General features: G+C 39.2%; 1 protein-coding gene across 7 annotated transcripts in view; it reads right to left on the bottom strand.

Moving 5' to 3' along the window:
- The window catches only part of RAD51B (RAD51 paralog B), an 889,743-nt gene that overhangs the window by 201,008 nt on the left and 668,779 nt on the right, over nucleotides 1-19,956 (bottom strand). For all 7 annotated transcript variants that reach the window (XR_013160322.1, XM_077122813.1, XM_077122815.1 and 4 more), the window contains exon 9: nucleotides 5,927-6,030. Coding sequence is in view for 6 of the 7 variants with exons in the window: in XM_077122813.1 (XP_076978928.1) it covers nucleotides 5,927-6,030 (104 nt within the window). In the remaining variant the exon portion in view is untranslated. The remainder of the gene's footprint in view (nucleotides 1-5,926; nucleotides 6,031-19,956) is intronic.

Here is a 19,956-nt window from a genome sequence, read left to right as displayed (position 1 = left end):
CTTTAGTTTACTATACAAAAGTATTCTAACTAGGATTTTCAAGGGAAGCCTGATCCTACCTTCCCATATCTCCCAGCAGGCTAGGAATAAATTTACTCATATTGAGGTGTCCCAGCAGGCTGGCTGTGCAAAAAAAGCATTCCTATATCCTGTATTCTTATAGTATTTCAATATAAGTATGTGCTATAAATTGTCAAGGTTTAGTGCTAACCTTTTTAATGGACAATTACTAGTCTTTTGAAGGAACTATAAAGTGCAAATTTCAATTTCTATGGGGAAGAGTGATTCTAAATAAGCAGTATATCCTTCTTCCCTAAGACTGGATTCAAGTATGGGTGCAAGGTGTTACTCTTTCTCCCTTTCTCTTTTCCTTGACAAATGTTTTGAATGTGTAAGTGTCAAGAACATTCCAAGCCTCTGAGGATACATAGAAAAATAAGACTTACTCACAGCCCTCAAGGAGTTCATAATTCAGGGCTCCTCAGTGCAAAAACAGAGACAAATGCTAGACACAACTATGGGCCAGAGGGAAGAGGGACTGATTATGTCTAGGGTGAGAATGGGACTTCAGGGAAGTCTTTGTAGTGATGGTGCTTGAGTATTTTAAAATACAAAATGAACAAGGATAAAACAATTATATCACCAAAAAGGAAGCACTGAAGACTTCCAAGATACCAAACAGTCTAGGACTTTAAGAAAAGACTAAGGATTTGAGTGGGAACCAGAAGTTTGAGGGCTATTATTATTGGTCCTGTCAACAATTTATTGGGTAGTTTAAGCTCTTCCCTGAAGTGCTCTACAATTTCAGGGTGCCTTCTAAAAATACTATGATAAAGCCCATGATAAATATACCTCCTATATGAAAAACTCACCTCTTTCCAATTTACTGAAATAAGAAAGTCATAATATTTATTTCATAAAGGGGTGGTAAAGTCTAGTCAGGATTAATTTACTTCACTACTCTTTCTAGGTTACCTACACATTTATATAATCTCATGTGTGGTAGGAGCAGAATTTATGAGGATTTGATGAGAAACAATATGAATGTTTCATCAGGTTTTTCCATCATTCTTTCACATCTGACCTCCTTCACTCTCTCTTTTCCAGCCCATCATTACAATGTGCCTGGTTACTGTGAGATTTTTCCAAATGAAGACCTCTGCTAATCCATTCTGTGCTCTTCCGCCTCATAGAAGCTTCCTTTGTGAAAGAGCGCACCTTCTCCTTCAACATGAAGGCCAGCTTTCTTGCCCAGGGTGCTCATACACCCTCCACCCCTCACCTCCAGGTAGGCCTTGATTGGCCCTGACCATCCAGGATTATCTCCACTGCTCTGCCAGTGTTACCTGATCACACCACTTCCAAGCTTAAAAATCTCTTTGAGATCTTTTTAGTATTAATGTTAATGTTTCCTTTCACTGAGCACTTACCAAGAGCCAGGCTTTGTACTAAATGTACTTCATTAATCCTCGCAACATGACCATGAGGTATGTTACAGCTATCTTTGTTATGATTTTGGCAGTAGAACCAGTTACCATTTCTTGAGCAATTACTGAGACTGGGCCAGGCACCATACTGAGATTGGGCCAGGCATACATTCTACATGTACAGGTACTTTACATGTATTATTTCACTTACCTACCTAATGTGAAATAGGTATTAATAATCCCATATTACAGATGAGGAAATTGGGACCAAAAGAGTTTTAATTGTGCTTGCAAATCACTTAGCTAATAAATGAGTACAATGGAGATTCAAGCCTAGGTTCGTCAGAATCCAGAACACATGATCTAGTTCACTGCCCCTGGGATGACATCCAGTCCTCTTTCTTTCAATTTGGAGGCCCTTTGCAGACTTGCCCAGCCCATTTCTCCAGGTTCCTTTTCTGCCACTCTCTCTTACACACATTATATTCCAGCTACCATGAACTATCCCCTCAGCACATCATTCAATTTAATCACTTGATGCCTTTGTATACACTATTGTCTAGGCCTAGAGTGGGGCCTCCCTCTGTTAATCTCTTCCTAGAAGACTGCTTTTCATCCTTTGAGGCCAAGTTCAAACATAATGCCCTCTGTGAGCCTCCCTGATCTCTAAGAGGCAGATACAGCTACCCTGCGGTCTCCTCCATACTTACTTGATTTATGACACTCTCACAGCACATACTGTTTATACGTTTATCTGTTTTGCCAATTAGATTAGAAACAACTAGAGGGCATCAACTATCTCTTACTCACCTTTTGGCTTTCTAGCATCTTGTACAGTAACTAGCAGAGACTAGGTGATTAAATACACGTTTGCCAAATGAATGAATACACAAACCCCTCTGCTCCTGTTATAAAGCAAAAACCAATCTGTGCCTTCTGAACATGTGACATGCCCTGTTTTTCTTTGGCTGTTCACTCCTCCTCTCCAACATCCTCCCTTTTCTTTCTGGCTAACCTAGTTTTATCTGTTATTTAAGGCAAAGGTTCTCCACCTTGGCTGCACATTAGGGGAACTTTACAAATAAAGTCAAATAAACACCAACACCCGGCCCCACTAGCAGAGATTTTTATTTCATTGGTTTGGGGTGGGGAACTGGCATTGGCATTTCATAAATGCTCCTGTGGTCAGTCTAAAGTGCAGCCAGGTTTGAGAATTACTGATTTAAAGAGATACTCAAGTTCCACCTTCTTAAAAGACTTAATGTGCCTCTGATGTGCTTACCTTCCTTTGAATTCAAAATAATTACTGTTTTAACCACTCGTGATAAATCAAACAATGCTTTGTAGCAGTTTCTCAGCATTAGTTTGTTGTTTATTTCCTCCACTGTATTTTCTTTCTTTCTTTTTTTTTTTTTTTACATGGGCAGGCACCAGGAATCGAACCCGGGTCCTCGGGCATGGCAGGCAAGCATTCTTACCTGCTGAGCCACCATGGCCTGCCCCCTCCACTGTATTTTGATTATTTGTGATTGAATACATCATCTCTCATACTAGACCAGAAGGACCTCAAGGGAGGAACTGAGTCTTCTACCTCTTTGTTTCCACAATGCTATGCACGTGGTGGGCTAAAACATATTTTTGATGGTTAAAAAAAAAAAAAATGAGTAGAGGCCATTTTAATTCTACTCCAAGGACATATCTTTGGTAAGGTTTAAAATGTTGCAAAAAGGGTGGGGCAGGATTGAAGCAGAGTGGGAAAAAGGTAAATAAAATAAAAGTCAAATGGAAAAAGCTAAATTAGTCCAAAAGAAAATGTGTCCCAGCTTCTTAAAAGGGTTTCTGCTAACACTGAAGAAGCATAAACAAGAGAATTAACTTGGCTTGTGCCCTGATAAGGAGATTTCTTTTTTGGTTATATAATTTTACAAGTTTCCAGGGTGTAAAGAAAATAATCAGCCAGGGAACACTCCTTATCCCACCTTGACTACACAATTCAATTCCTAGGTTAATCAGCTTGTGTGTCTGCCTGGCTGGACTGACCTGCTTTGAGCCCTATGATCTCAGGCTAAGCCTTACCCTCAAGAGTCCTGGTGTAGAACGCAGTGCCATAGAAACAGGATAAAACAAAATCCTCAGTCCATAACCTTGATCTCTTAGTAGAGTAGATTAAGGGGGAAAAAAAACTAGACTTGGTATCTTCTTCAAGTGGCTGATGGTCCAGAGGTCTGCGTAGAATGATCCAGACATGACTTCCTACTAAGTACTGTTAAAAGGGAATATTATTTGATACAATCACCTTAAAGGTTAGCTGTAAAGTATTGCTTTAGCACACATTCCAGAAAAGCTTATTTTCATATGGCTTCTATACTTTGGCATGAAGTAAGACCACAGGAAAAGCTCAATGAATCACTAACACACCCTCTGCTAAGGCAAGATAAGGTTGTCAGATAGAGACATGTTTCAAACTTTATCCTAGTCAATGGGCCACGAATTTGACAATTGGCTCCAAAAGGCATACACATTTCTATAGTTTAAATGTAAATTCTTTTCTTGGATTGGCCATTTTAACCCTGGCCATATTTTACTTTAATTTATAATTACTGTTTAAAAACATGATTCAAAGACACTTAACTCTGCCCTTGATTGGTAAGTAATGATAGTAACAAGTTGGCCTTTGTAGATTAAGATAATACCACTGACCACTAATAGGATATGAGTTGATGGCCTGTCACTGACCCATTCATGCTTTGCTTGTGACTCTTCTCGTGACCAGTGGCCAGCATTTGACCTTAAGAGCCAAAAGCTACCAAAACCCTACAGCCACCAAAAAGAATACAAAGTGTTTGTCCTACTAGCAAATGGTGACAAAATGGAAACGATTGGTTAATGTATTAAAACAAAATAAAAATAAAAATGTGTCTCTAGTTTCTTCATTTACTAATAAATTCTCAACAGAATTAGTAAAAGAGGATCTGGGAGCCTTGTGTGAAACATAAAATTGGTGTCTTAGAGTAAGAATGCCATCTAAAGTCAAAGACAGAGATGAACTAATGGGTTTCAAGGAGTGGGATTAAGGATACATCAAAATAATCAGCATTGATTCACAAGGAATTTTTCTTCCTCAAATAGAGTATAGGTAGTAGTACTTGACAATCTTTCTTATTATTCCTTATAGCTACAAACAGTTTATTTAACATGATTTGATATCTAGGGTGCAAACCAAAGGTCATTAGATTGTCCAGGAATATTTTTGGATATGTTCCACTGAAAAGAGAAGTGATGGATTTAGAACTAAGAACAAGTGAATCATCAGGGAAAAGGTATCACTGAGGTAATGAGCATGCCAGGGCCTGAAAATTCAAGAATGCCTCTCTAAATGAAAACAAGCAGCTCCATCTTCTCAGAACATGGCCAACTCAATTAGTAAGCTGGAATGTTATTTACACAGTTCCAAGCAAACCAAGAAGAATCCTCCGGTCTGTAACCAAGGGCACTAGGAAAGTTACAACTGGAACAGGCAAAGACTCACGTTTCTTTTTGATGATTTCTGACACCTTGAAAAAGAGCCAGTTTATCTAATGCAGGTACTGCAGGCAATAACTCCCTCTCCTGCCACCAACTCCAGAAAGGACCACTAGCATGATATTTCATGCCTCTTTGACTAATGACCTGGACTTTTTATATATTTAGAAGGGTGGGCAAATATTAGCCCTGAGTTCTGCCTATCCAACAACTCACAGTTATAACCCTGTCTTCTTCATCCTACTGCTTTCAGGAGAGATTGTGATGAAACTTGGTCCACACAGCAGATAAAGTTAAGTTTAAGGGTTGGAAAAATAAATGTCCTGGTTATGAAACGTTTTAGCAAAAAGGTTAGACTGTATATCTCTTTCTTTAGAGTGAGAACAGAAGGTTAAGGAAGAGACAAATGTAAATTTTCTGGGTTCGAAGGGGGGAATTTGTGCTTGATGCCAAGATAGAAACCATAAATAGGGAGCTATGTAAAAGCCATCATCCTTTTGGAGGTCTCCCTGGCAACATTTAGAACTTGATGCTACAGACTTCAGAGTTATGCTAAATTACCTAGTATCTGGAGAATCGTTTAATCACTTGGCAGGATCTAGCTGGCCTAAGATTTTCAAAGCACACCAACCTCAAGAAAAAGCATCATCACTATTTAATTCATATACAAATTATTTAGTCTCAACTAATGTCATCTAAGTGAAATGATCGCGCGTTCTTTAGAGGTGAAGGATGTGAGATCCCCAGAGGGTAGACCTTGGTTACTAACAAGCTATTGGCAAATATTATAGGGAATGCCAACTTTTTAGATTCTGTTCTTATAACTTCTCCCTGTGTGAGACTTTTTTCCCACTATATTGTAATGGCTCTTGGGGCAGGAAGGAATAGCGGTCTCTTTATACACCCCCAGCCAGTGCTGACCCAGGAATAAACAATGTGGCCAACACTTTCAGAAGATGAACACTCAGATTGCTCACCTGTCTTCTCTCTGAATCAAGGTACTGGAGAATCAGCCGGGTAGTCACACTGTGACTCCAGGTGTTTCCTAGTGCAGCTTTCACACAGCTGGATCCAGAAGTACCTGAAATGAAACAAGGCAAAACTGTGTTTATGAATGCCTTTTCTTGTGATAGCATTTCACACAGCCAGAGTCTAGTTATTATTCATTGCTCAGAGAGCACTCCAGGGGTTGGTTCAATATCATGTAGGCTGATGAATTAGAGAAGAAGGGGGGTGGGGGGGGTAAGGAATGTGAGACTAAAAATAAAAACCACCACAAGTTTCCTTCAGCCTCAGTGAAAAGGGACCATGACTCGGCTAAAAGATAATGGAGTTATATATCAACAAGATTGCATTGCAAAGCAGCTTGGAGTCGTTGCTAATAGTAAACCAAGCCACTCCATATCTGTGACTAAAATGCATAATATTACCCCCATAGAATAAGAACTGGTTATGAAACTGTCTTAGTTGAATAGAGTTGTAAGAGTTCTTTAGCTTGTTAAGAGTCTTAACTTACTTTTCCTTTTTAATATAGAAAAGACAGCATATACATATAAAATTCCTTTACTCTTCTATGCTCTGTACATACACCCAGAAGAGAAATCTGGAAGAGCTCATCTTCTCATATCTAATGTCTTAGACATCCCTATTACAAGAGAAACATTTCTTTATCTTCTAAAATTTTCCTATAAGGGGGAGGATTGAGGTAAACTTTATCTGAGTTCCTAGTCTACTCTAAGTTGCATTTCAGCTAGTATCTTACATCTCCAGAGCTTCACTGATCCCACCTAACCTCATCAGGAGAAAGGACTCCAGTTTTCCTCCTCTTCTTCTTTAGAGGCAGTTCTGAACATCTTATCACTTGGAAGTCAACCTTCAGTATCATAACCAGCACAGCCTGAGGTCTCCTTTGAACTCTAGTGCCCCTAAGGAATCCTGGCCTTAGAAGGGCATAGTTGGTATCTCAAGATACATCTCATTTTGATGAGGAACCCACGGTACAGAGAGGTTGAAGACCACTGAATTAGCTGAAACAAAATGAGTACTTAAATTTCTCATTTATTGCCTACTCACTGCATCATCTGTTTTTCACCTCTTAGTGTGGAGTAAAAATTGGTCCCATGTTCCAGGCTAGACACCTTTCAGGGTGGGCTAACAATGTCACATGGCCTTAAGTTCCTGGGCTCAAATGCTACAACTAACAATCAACGTGGTTCATTGGTTCTCAGCGGGAGGTGAGATTTTTGGCCATGTTCATCTGGGGCTACTACTGGCATCTAGTGGGTAGAGGTGAGTGAGGGTACTAAACATCCTTCAGTGCACAGGACAATCCCTACAACAAAGAATTATCTGGCCCAAAATGTCAATAATGTCGAGGTTGAGAACTCCTGTGTTAATAACACCAACCATATATTCTCCCTAGTTCAGACACAACTGGGGTTTCAATGAACCTGGGGATTTCAGATCGGAGGAGAATCTAGTGTAGGAAGGAATAAAATCTGGGGTGACCTTGGTTCATTATGCACACAATTCAAAACATATACAAATTAATGTGAAAATAATCTAGACTGTTTCAGTCTGATCACATCACTCCTCTCCTTAAAATTCTTCAAAAACATTCCTCTACACCTGAGGATAAAATAATAACTCCTGAATAAAGCATTCTGTCTGGGCACCTTATCGTCAGCCTCTTCATCTCTCTAAACTCTCAATGGATGGTCTTTCATGACCTCTTGACTTCTCTCTCCTTGACCTCTTATCAGCATTTGATGAAGCTTTCTTTCCTATGGCATTCAGGATATCTGCCTCTTCTGTTTCTCCTTTTACCATGTTGATCACACCTTTCCCTTCTTTGCTTTTGCTCTTCCTCTCTTCTTAATTCTGGGTGGACCTCAGGAAGTCGCTCAAGGTCAGTAGCTAGGAAGGTATCATAAGTTAACAAAGAGGCCAAGCGTTTGCTTATTAACATGGAGAAATTCTTCACTACCACAAAGAGATGTATTTGCTTCCATTTTTCTTAAAATACACAACCCTCTCATTTCCCCCTTTTTGACAGAGATACATTTAAGAGAAATATTTTCTGCTATAAGAAAAACAATATTGCAAGGGAAATGGCAAGCGGACTTTTCTTGCGTGTGTGTGTTTATGTGTTTACCAGCGTTGAGATAATTCACACACTATACACTTCACTTAGAGTATTCAGTTCAATGGCTTTTAGTATATTCAGAGTTGCTCAACCATCACCAAGATCAATTTTAGAACATTTTCATTGCCTGCCCCCCCCCGCCCCCCCCCCGCCCCTGACAAAAGAAACTCTTTAGCTGTCAGCCCCTGAATTCTATCCCCCTTTCAGGCCTAGGCAACAACTAATCTGCGTTCTGTCTCCTTAGATTTACAACTGACTTTTAATCTTAAAGGTTAGAAGATGATGGAGAATTATGGGGACTGTGGTGAATTAGAGGATTCATCTGCAATCTCAAGGGCAGCCCCTGTTTAGCTCCAGTTGTTGCCATGTCATAATATGAGTTCAGAGTTAGCCAGATCTGTTTTATTTTTAAGAGAAGCCAGAAATCAGTATTTTAAGTACAATCTCCTGATTTTAAAATGTTTGCTTGTCATCCATATATGACTCATTCCCACCAGGCTTGCAGTGTCTGTTCCATATGGCATAACCTCACTGTTGATGAGGATGACACCTCTACGTGGATGATTTCTAAGCCTCTGTCTCAACTTACAACTTGACTCAGCGCCTCTTCTCCATTTCTGAACATAAGAATTGCGATTCTGACATCATGAATTTAGCACGATAAATTCAATATCTTCAAATCAAGCTCATATCTTCCCATATAAACTTACTCTTCTACTTGGTCCCTTTCTTTTGACCTCTCAGTTAATCTAGTTTGATCAGTACCATTTTTAATCAGTTTCATAGTTTTTACTTCTCTTTCTCACATGCCCTCACTTCTAATAAACTGTGAAGACCTACTGATTTAAGTGTAAAATCTCACCTCCATCCATACCCTGCAATCCATTCTTCCTGCCCTAACTTTAGTTCACACCTTTATTAGCTTCCGCCTGGGGATGACTGCCCATAGTTTTCTAACTGGTCTTAATGTTGCTGTCAGGTTCTCCTTACAAAAATCCATCCTCTTTTCCATTGTCTATTAACCTCTCTCAAGTACACATCTAAACATGCTATCTGCCACCTAGGCTAGCCTGATCAAAACTTTCAGTGGCTACCTGTTGCCTTCAAAGAATTTCACATTCCTAAGACTGGCATTGAACCCATGTCTAACCTGTCTTTCCATACTTATTCTCTGTACTCTACTTCATATAAGCTTTGCTCTGATTTAATCACTTCTTCTGCATGTCCCCTGTATATCTGTAATACCCCTACATCCACACATCCAAATTCTACTCTACCTCAGTGTCACTTCTTACAGGAGGACTTCCCTGATAGGGAAAGAAATAATATCTTCCTCCTATAAACTTCCATAGTATTTTATATCACACTGTCGTGGTTATTGCTGTTTTCTAGGCTGTGGTATATTGTGTGTGCTTTTCTTAACACCCCTAATATATATTATGAGAAGTCAACATCCATGTCTCATTTATTTTAGCACAAGGTCACAACACAAGGTCTGAGACAGTGGATGCTTAGTAAATACTGCTCAAATGAATAGTTAATGTTATTTCTACTAAACTTCAAGCTGTGTCACATAATTGCTTTAACAGCAGATTCACATTCTTAATTATATCTTGCTTAAACTAAGATTAAAAGGCTTATATTTTCTAAGCAAACACTAGAAGGTAATTCTTAGATGGCTGCAAAGTGATAGGATGAAGTCAGGATGAGCTTTAAAGTTTGCAAAAGAAAAGCCACATGTAAACAATTAGCGGTTGCTAGTTAGTGAAGTATTAAAAAAATTTTTTTTTCACATAATAAAATTATAGGAGCTTCTCATGTCTAGAGGAAGATAGGATTTTTTCAAAGGCCAGTAGAGACTATTCTTAAAGAACTTCATGTCCCTAAACCAATGAGAACAGTACACAAAAAAGCACCATACTTTCTAGACAAGTAAGCATGGGTCCTTACCAAGGGGCATGAGTACAAATGACCAAGGAAGGTTCCAATGGAAACCCTGAGTAAACAAGTTTGAGGAGACACATTTTTTAGGAGTGCTTACCAACATTAAACTGCCATAAGAGTAACAATAACAGCAAGTCCTTGAAAGTTAATAATGAAAGACAATATTTTTTAAGTGCCAATGCTAAGCCCTATGTAAGCTCTTTATATAAGGAGAGCTTAGATCTTGTTTGAGCTTAAAATCTTAGTTTCAACTTTTTTGATCCTCACAACTGCCCTATGAGGTAGATAATATTATCATCCCTATTGACAGAATGAGGCTATGAGATTGAGTAACTCTCCCAAGGTTACATTGTTGGTTAATGACAGAACCAAGATTCGAAACCAGGCAGACTGAGTATTAACCACTGCTCTAGTTAGCCTTCTGCAGGCTCATCATGTTTCTGAAATCACATAACCTGCTATTTTTCTAGCCCAGAGGGGGCCCGTAGAAAGGGCCTGAAAAGCTGAAAGGTTTGTATCCGGGAAGACACAGATGGAGATGTGTTGTGAATGTCTTCCCACACATCTGAATTCTGCATGTCAGTCAAGCTCTATATTTGGCTTCCTCTGTTCTGATGTCCAACGATACCCAGGGCAAGGGGTTTACAGAAGGACAATGCATGCCCTGGCTTGGCAAGTTATTTAATCTGTCTTAACCAGTCCAGCAGTTGGGTTCACACAAATCAGGTGGCCTGGAACTGACCCTCCCTAATGAAAGGCTTAAAAACCTGGTTAGGATTGGAAAGTTATTCCACTTAGTGGGCCTTATTTATACAAAAACAATTGAAGAGTGGTTATGGGTGGTAGGATGTTTTGAGAGAGAAGTGGGAAAAAGAGAGGGGAAAGCTGTGTTACAATAACTTTGTAACTTTATTATCAACTAGAAAACTCAGTGGTCTTATGTCTTTTGACTTAAAAACATTCCGATGATGGGGCTGATTCAAATTATCATTGACACTGTTTATTGGAAATTTAAGGTAGGAAGAACTGCTTACTGGCTTTTCAGAAAAGGTGACTTCCTGCCCAATGACCTAATTAGTCAGGAAGTGGATAAAAATGAATCTTTGTGATGCTCACTTTAAGTGGAAATTCTGAAAGTTGGGGCACTATCTCCCTCTCCCTTCTTTTTGATGACCTTGATACTTAGTTCTGCCAAGGAAGTATGACTTCATTGTACTGGAATTTGGTTAATTCTAATATAAGTTATATATTAAATGAATGACCTGGGCTTTGAGAATATTTTCATTATCCGAGAATCTTTCATTGTCACGGGATTGGGCCTGTAGAGAAACATCTGGGTAAGCTACATAGAGCAAATCCAATTATTTACACTGAAGTCTGAGGTCTCTCTAAAAAAGACTAGGGGAACATTCATTACTTGTTCTCTCAGAAACTTTCTGGGTAAGTTCAAACATGTTCTCTTTCTGTGATTACTTATCCATCTGTAAAATGTGAATAATAATTCTTGCTTCCTAGCAAACAAAGGTGCTTGGTGACCATGAGATGAAGAGACTTGATAGGTACAAATGACAGAAACAATGATGATCAAACACTGAAGGTGAAATTCTAGGGAGAAAGGAAATTTAGACATCATCTCCTACATTTTTTATTCTGCTAACGATGAGGCAGGGCTCAGTAATGAAGCGGTTAAAACAACAGTGTATGTGACTCTGTAATATCTTTCATGACTACTATCTGTTGGATCCAATTCCACACTCCTTCAGAGTGGGAGTTGATTATGAAGGCAAATTTCTCACAGTGCAAAGGGCTCTCTCCCTGCTCTGTAGACACAAGGTGTAGCCCTTGTGCAATAAGACAGGAGGAGGATAACCAGGTTGCTATGTAGCCTTGATTTCCAAAACGTAATGGGCCTCTGGTACCAACCTGTGTCAGTATTTAGAAGGTGCCTGTTAGGAAGCCTTTAATGAGAAAGCTCCTGCTCTGAAAACATTTCAATTTATGACTCCTGAGCTAAGCATTTCTGGGAGGTCAAACCGAATCTCCAGTACATAACTGAAACTTGTTTGCTCTGTACCAAAAAGTCAACTTTAAAAGAAAACCTTTTCCATGTTAAAAAACAAAAGTGAAAACAAAGCAGTGACTTACAGAGTAGGAGCAGAAGGGAAGGAAAAACTCATGGCCTAGGAGATTAGACTGGATATTTGGTCCCCTAAGTCCTTTCAGATGAAAAGCAACTTATTGAGATCAGAAAGAAGAAAATAAAAACCAAAACTGAATAAAAATACCCACAAATATTTCCAGGATTGAAATAAATTCATGAAAGGAGATGGCATGTTATCACTGGAACTGACATTCTCACTATCGTTCTTTTCTCTTGTCCTCACATCCTGAAGCATGTTCTAAATAATGCATGATAGCATATGGGCAGCTGCTGGCTGGAAGGCAGGACCTTGGAGTCCTATTTCTCACTTCGTCGTGGGCTTTTAATGAGACCAGGTGGGAGCAGAAGCGTGGTGTTAACAAAGAACATCAGAGCAGGCCTCAGTAATAACCAGTTTAAACAATTACTTCACCTCTCTGAGCCTCAGTTTCCTTATCCATGACAAGAAGAGGCTGTTTAAAATAACCTCAAGATTTCCTTCCTGTTCTAAAAACTTTGAGTCTATGGTATTTTGATGAAAAGAAATTAGTTCCTCATTCTAGATCTCACTTTTTCCAGGAAGTTTGAGAATGCTCTATTCTACATACTATCTTTAAATTGCTATGCCCTACCTAGCACCCATTTAAGCCTGAAGAGAATGCAGATATATGCACTTTCCTGATAGTGCTTTTTCTCCAGTATAGGGATTTTCTCAGTCTATCCTCCTCACTGAAGCCTTACAATGGGCAAACATGTGCTGGCAAGTGGTCAAGTCCCAGCAAACACAACTTCATAATAACAAAGCCTAAAGATGAGAGTCTGAGTGTTAGAGTCTGGATTAGAAGGGGATTATCATTCATTAAATTCAGTTTCTCCTATTTAAAACCAGGCCCATGGAGTTGCTGAGCTTAGCATATGTTTTTTGGTTGGGTCACTTATTTAAACTAGGGAACTGACTGAAAATCTCAGTTACCCCCAACAGAAAATGAAGTAGGGGATATGCTTAGATCTGCTTTCTCCTAAATTTCTCACAGTGGCCTAAGTTACATCTGTTGGTGGATCATTATCTCTTGTTCTATGAATGGAGAAAGTCAGAATATCAGGAACCAAAGTTGAAGAGGATGACTGGCTAATAACAGAGGGAGAAATACCTGGGAGGCGGTATTTCAAGAATAAGGATTCAAGATGACCTATAAGCCCACAAAGTCACAGAGCAAAGGTATCATACAAAAGAAATTGGTATAGGTTCAGAGATCTATCCTCCAGCAAAATTAATCTCCTTGGGGGCCTGTGGTTCACTAACCGAACAGTGAACCAGCTGTATATATTGTGTACTCCACTTCCTCTGGTCTCTAAAATTGACAATGGTCTGTAGGTCAAGTTCCAACGGAAGTGATATTTCTGACCTAGGTCTATAAATAGAGCACTGGAAAAAACCCATCAGCTGCAGAAATATTTGAAAACCACATATCTGATAAGGATTTAATATACAGAGTATATAAAGAAATCCTTCAACTTAACAACATGACTTAAAAATGGGCAAAAGTCTTAAATAGACATTTCTCCAAAGAAGATACACAAATAGCCAAAAGGCACATGAAAAAATGTTCAACATCATTTGCCATTAGGGAAATGCAAAATAAAAGCCATGAGGTACTATTCCATACCTGCTAGAATGACAAATTACATGTGCTGGAGTGGTGTGGAGAAACAGGAATACTCATTTAGGAATGTAAAATGGTGCAACTTCAATGGAAGACAATTTAGCAGCTCCTCAGAAAGTTAAGTATAGAATTTCCATATGACCAGGCAATCCTACTCTGGGCATTTACCCAAAAGAGTTGAAAGCAGAAACTTGAACAGATATTTATACATTGTTATTCACAGTGGCATTATATACAAAATGTGGTCTACATACACAATGGAATATTACTTAGCCATAAAAAGGAATGAAGCCCTAATACATGTGGCAACATTGATGAACCCTGAAGACATCATGTTGACTTAAATAAGTCAGATACAAAAGGTCAAATATTGTATGATCTCATTGATATGAAATAAGCAGAAAAAGCAAACTCAACAGACTCAGAAACTAGAATATAGGCTACCTGGGGATGGGGTGGGGTTAAGGAATAGAGAGTTAAGGGTTAAAATGTACAGTGTTTCTATTTGGGATGATGGAAAAGTTTGGTAATAGATGGTGGTGATGGTAGCACAATATTATGAACATAATAATACTGAATTACATATTTGAATGTGTTTAAAAGGGGGAAATTTTAGGTTGTAAATATGTTTCTAAAAAAAAATCCATGGAACTGCATAACTCAAATGATGAACCTAACTTAAACTATGGACTATAGTTACAGTATAATTATAAAAATGCGCTTTTATCAATTGTCACAAATGTACGATACCAATGCAAGGTGTTAATAACTGGGTAGTATATGGGAATCCTGTATTTTATACATGATTTTTCTGTAAACCCACAACTTCTCTAATCAAAATTAAAACAAAACAAACCTATTAGCTGCAAATGGCCAGGGACCACATGCTCTCTATTAAGTAAGTAACCTCAGTATTTGTGCTGCCATTTTAGATAAGGGGGAAAAAATCTTTTGTTATTTATAATCTTCTGAGTTCTATGATTCTCAAAATACTTCAAAGCTATTATTCTTACAGACTTACAAATGAAGGACCTGAGGCATAAAACCATGCAATAACTGCCTCATCCTATACCATTTGCCTACTAAGAAGGCATTTGGTCTGATAAAGAAAAATCTGCTTGGCTTTGATAAAGCTGAACATTTAATTCTCAATATCTCTTGGTTAGAGGTGAGAGGGGTAAATGCAGTCCAGAGTCTTTATTTGCACAACACACCTAAGTTGATCTAAGTCTCGTTAAAACATATATTGAGGAAAGTAAGAAATGTGAAGCAGAAGACAAAAAAAAAAAAATTGTGGGGAAATCAGAACTTATGGACTGGAAGAGACAGGGATGGGTTAATTCTCTACAGTAGAAGGTGGAAATAGGGGTAAGCTAATCACTAGGATAAAGTCTGCTATGCACCAGCACAAATCACTCAAACCAACTCTACTGGTTTCTTCATGGGAAGAAAATATAATGTTTCCAGAATCTTAGAGTGGTCATATAAAGTATTATCCAACCAGGGCACTTCTGAGAAGGAAAGGGAGACGTTATTAATCATTATATTGACATAGCAGGGATAAACTGGGACTAGACCAGGCAAACCAAGATGTAAGGTCACGCTACAGAGACATTATATGGGATATATTCAGCATCAGAATGGGGATGCTTACGGTATGAGAAAATAGTCAGTCTGGAAACCATTCCATTTACCAACCAAGCAGTTCTACAGGGGATATTGCATAGGGTTTCTCTGAATGTTTACAGTGATGATCATCAAGGTCCTCAAAGACAGCTAGGAAAACAGTAACAGACTTGAGAAGAGCAAGACAAATCTAGGGTGTCTGAACAGAGAGAAACAATTTCCCCTCATCCAGCTCAGCTCCCAACATTCCCCAGGGGTCCATGTTCCTGAACCCCTTCCCCAATGATATAGCTTTCCTCCTGTCACTTTCTATTTAAAACACAAAACAAAATAGCCCTGAATGTTGACCTGTAGCTAGGCCTCTTGACCCTTTGAACAGAAATCTTTAATTAAAAATAAATTCACTCAAAGAAAACAGATACCACCCTTAACTAAATAGCATAAAACTAAAACAAAGAAAACAAAAACTAAACCACTTAAAGAATTTCTGAAAGCATTTTCTTTCTTTTCTTTTTTTTCATGGGCAGGCACCGGGAATTGAACCTGGGTCTCCAGCATGGCAGGCGAGCATTCTGCTACTGAGCCACTGTCGCAAGGCCCAAAAGGCATTTTCTTTTTAAATGCTTACATGAAGTGTTCCCCCCACCCCACCACAATGTGTTTTATCGTACTGTGATTTCTTTAAACCATACACCTATCAGCTATCTTGGGAAGAGCTTTGCATTTCTGTTCCCATTGTAGAATCTGAGGCAGCAGGGGGATATCAAATCTGAATTCTTATGTATTATCCATCATTTCATTTTTGACCATTTGATATTTGTTTCAGGTGATGCTGGCAGCATGAATGCAGCTGCTTACTCTATCTCAGATTGCTTAGCTCTGGAGCTTAAAAAAAAAATCACTCTCAGTTGGGTCCATTCAGCAGATTGTCTTTGGCAAGAGCTGGGAAGGGCAAAAAATGGCATATCTTTATCAGTCCCCCTTCCTTGGAGAGACTTAAACTATAGTTGGGTGATACTTGGTAGCATTACGTATTCAAGGAGCTAGTCTGGACATCAAGTAAGCCAGGTGACAATCCACTTGACTGAGAAGAAAAGGGCTCACTAATGGTTATATGGTTTGCTTTTGGTAAATCAGCTCACAGGCAAAATGAGGACAGGGAGGCAGGGATTCTCAAGGCCTTCGCTGAGGCAGAATGCAGCCTGTGAAAGTCTGCTTTTGCTATAGGCTCTCACTGGATTACAGGCTGTTTACAAGCAATAAAGAGAAAGGGAAAAGAGATGCTGTTGTTTATCAGGAAGAATGCTCTTGAAAGAAAATATTTCTGTCAAGACATCAGTGGCTTAAAAAACCGGTAATGCTTGCAACTTCCCTGTAAGTTTGAAATTATTTCAAAATAAAAAGTTTAAAGGAGTGGGAAGGAGGGAACAACAAACCAGTAATGCAAAAAGTTATTTCAGCTAAATGCAATTCCTAATCCTGGATTAGATCTGGGATCAGAAAATAAAAATTGCTACAGAGGATATTATTGGGAAACTTGGTGAAGTTTGAATATGGCCAGTATATTAGATAATAATATTATATCAGTTGTAAATTTCCTGAGTAAGATAACTGTTTTGTGGTTATGTAAGAGAACATTTTTGTTCTTACAAGATAAATGCTGAAGGCTCTTGATGTCCACTTCTTACTCTCGGATAGTTCAGCAAAGATAACAATAATAAATTAATAAGATCATAAAAAAATAAATTAGTAACAATAATAAGAAAGATAAAGTAAAGGTGGGAAAATGTTAACAATCTAGGTAAAAGGTATTTGGGGGTGTTCATTGTACTTTTCTGTATGCTCAAACTCTTTCCAAAGTTAAAATAAAAAGGAAAGAGCCAAAAAAAAAAAAAGCATGAAGATGTAGGCTGGTCCACCCTGAGAGGTGATTTGTGTCATTGATACAGCTTCACAGGCTTGGATCTCTGGGGAAATTATTAGGGCATTGTTTCACATGTGGGGGTCAATGCATCAGAATCAACTGGTTAACTTTTTAAAATGCAGACTCCTGGGTTTCATCCCAAATGTACTGAATCAGGGTTTTTGCGGGTAGTGCCCAAGAGTCTGCATTTTTGAAAAGCTCCCCCAGATGAACCTTATATACACTAAAGTTTGAAAAAAACATGTGTTAGGTAGGTATTTGCTGCTTTACTTGCAACTGTAGATTCCTCAGACCCTCAGGACAGTCCCTGTACTGTGCATGTACTGTCATGGGCGTACTTACATTAGAAAATCTCCACCTTGTATTCTATGCTGTGGCTCTGCATCCTTTTCATCCTAGAAGCCAACATTCTGCAGAATGCCCTTTGGTCCAGTTTTTAAGGCTCCTATCTGCTGACTTTATCTTCCACCCTAGCTCCCAAGGGGTTAAGAGGGGAGAAATGTAAATCGTCTTTGGAAATGCTATAATTCATCTGGTTGGAGTTGTTGAAGGAAGAACCACCCAAAACAGTAATTCAGAAAGAAGGCAGCTGACAGCCTGCGGCATGAAACAGGCCAGAGGGGCCGAGCACTGTCCCTACTCAGGCAGAGACCCTCATTAAGATCCTTCCTCAGTCATGCCCCTTCATTTCTTTTACACACCAAAACAAACTCCCGGTTGTTTCCTCGGGGGACAGGGATAGACTGCTTGTCTAAGGGAGTCAAGAGTGTAAAAGAGGACAGGAGATAGCACCCTGAGGTGCTTTGAAAACTCCGAAGTACATTAGCACATACATAAGTGCCTCTAATGAATTCAACTTAAAATGCTTTTATAAATATGGTTTTCCTTGATCCCATGACAAGGGTAATATCACTGTTACCATTTTATTGATCACTGAAAACCATCTAGTGAGAGGCAGAGCTGGGGCCGGAGCCCGGGCTCTCTATGATTTTTCACCGTCCCAGCAGCCTCCCTTTTGGCATCAGAGAGCACATTGTTCTGGAGAATGCTTTTAATTATCACCCTGCCCATAGTGCAAAGATTTATTGTTATGCTTTCCTCCCACCCTATCTCAGTCACCCCTTTGGAGAGCAGAATGATCATGATAGGAATCAGGATATTTTCATGAGTGGGAGAGAATGGAATGCTGGCGTCACATATGTTTGTTGCCCCTGCAGGCTCTGAGAAAAGGTGGGGGAAGAGTAAAATGTCGGATGGGTCAGTGGAGGCAATCCCAGTCTCTTCAGCACCCTGTGTTTTTCACAAGAGCCCAAAGGATTTTCATTTTCTTGTAATGGTAAAATCATCTTGGCTGCTGAGTTTCTTCAGGCAGCTTGTGTTTCCTTGACCACCGGAGCTGTGCCTTCTGAGACAAGGCTAGGTGAAGTTGCCACACTTCTCTATTTTGGGGGCATGTACACAGACACACACACATACATACAGGACTGATGTCCAGGTGGCCATCCATTGTGCCAACATAAGGCTCACAACAAATAATGACATAGGAGGAAGGAAAATTCCTTTTGTGACAGGAATTACAGAGGGCGCAGCAGCTGCCTGATCATAAGTTGCAATGTCTGAACAATGTGCAGATGGCCAGGGAATAGGGGATCTTAGGCAATGGAGGTAAATTTGTCTTAACTTCCTCAAGTTCCTTCACAAGGGTGTCCCAATCCCTGGGGGTTAGTCAAGAAACTCAGGCAGCCGGCTCATGGTGAGAGAGGGAACTGATGAGCAAAATGTGCTGATACTAACAGAGTTATTTTAATTGGGGGGAACTACTGGTTTTGGTGGCAGCAGATAGTCAGTACATGTCTGCAAAATACAAATTTTTGAGCAAAGCAGTTTTCTTCTTCCTTGCAGGCCACTGTTTATCCAGAAATGAGACAGAACTATGGATTTGCCAAAAATGACTAGTATCAGCAAAGTGATAAGGACACCAGCTTGGAGGAATTTGTACCTTATCTCAGGTCTCACTTCAGATCTTAGTTGATATAAGATATTATGATAAAAAATTAAGAGATAACGTTTTAGGATAGTTCATATGTTCTAAGCATTAGCCTAAACACCTTACGGACATTATCTCTATGAGGGAGATACTATTAACAAACCAGTTTTCCAGAGAGAGTAAGTGATTTGCCCAAGGTCATCTGGCAAGTGGCAGAGCCAGGATTTGAACCCATAGTCTGACTAGTCTTTCATCACTTTTTGTTTCCTTTCAGCTACTTAAAAAGTAAGACTAAGCACTCAAATCCCTCTCTGGGAGGGAAAATTCATGGAGCAATCTCTTCTCATTTTCTAAACTCCCCACTTCTTTTCCTTTTCCTCATTAAATTGTAATTTTCAATTTCCTGTTCAGAGGCATCTGTGTCTTCCTAGAAAACCAAATTTTAATAATTTCCTCTCTCTATTGTTGGGAAACTCTTCTGGGTTTCTAGAAATTGATACCAAAGAAAAAAAAATCTCCAGCTTCTGTAAGTTTCCAACTGAAAACATGTAAAATAACCCTAGTTGACAAAATCGTG

Source organism: Tamandua tetradactyla, chromosome 12 (genome assembly GCF_023851605.1).
Source record: "Tamandua tetradactyla isolate mTamTet1 chromosome 12, mTamTet1.pri, whole genome shotgun sequence".
Taxonomy (NCBI): domain Eukaryota; kingdom Metazoa; phylum Chordata; class Mammalia; order Pilosa; family Myrmecophagidae; genus Tamandua; species Tamandua tetradactyla.
Note: the sequence above shows the minus strand (reverse complement) of the source record. Positions and strands in the feature narration are given on the sequence as shown.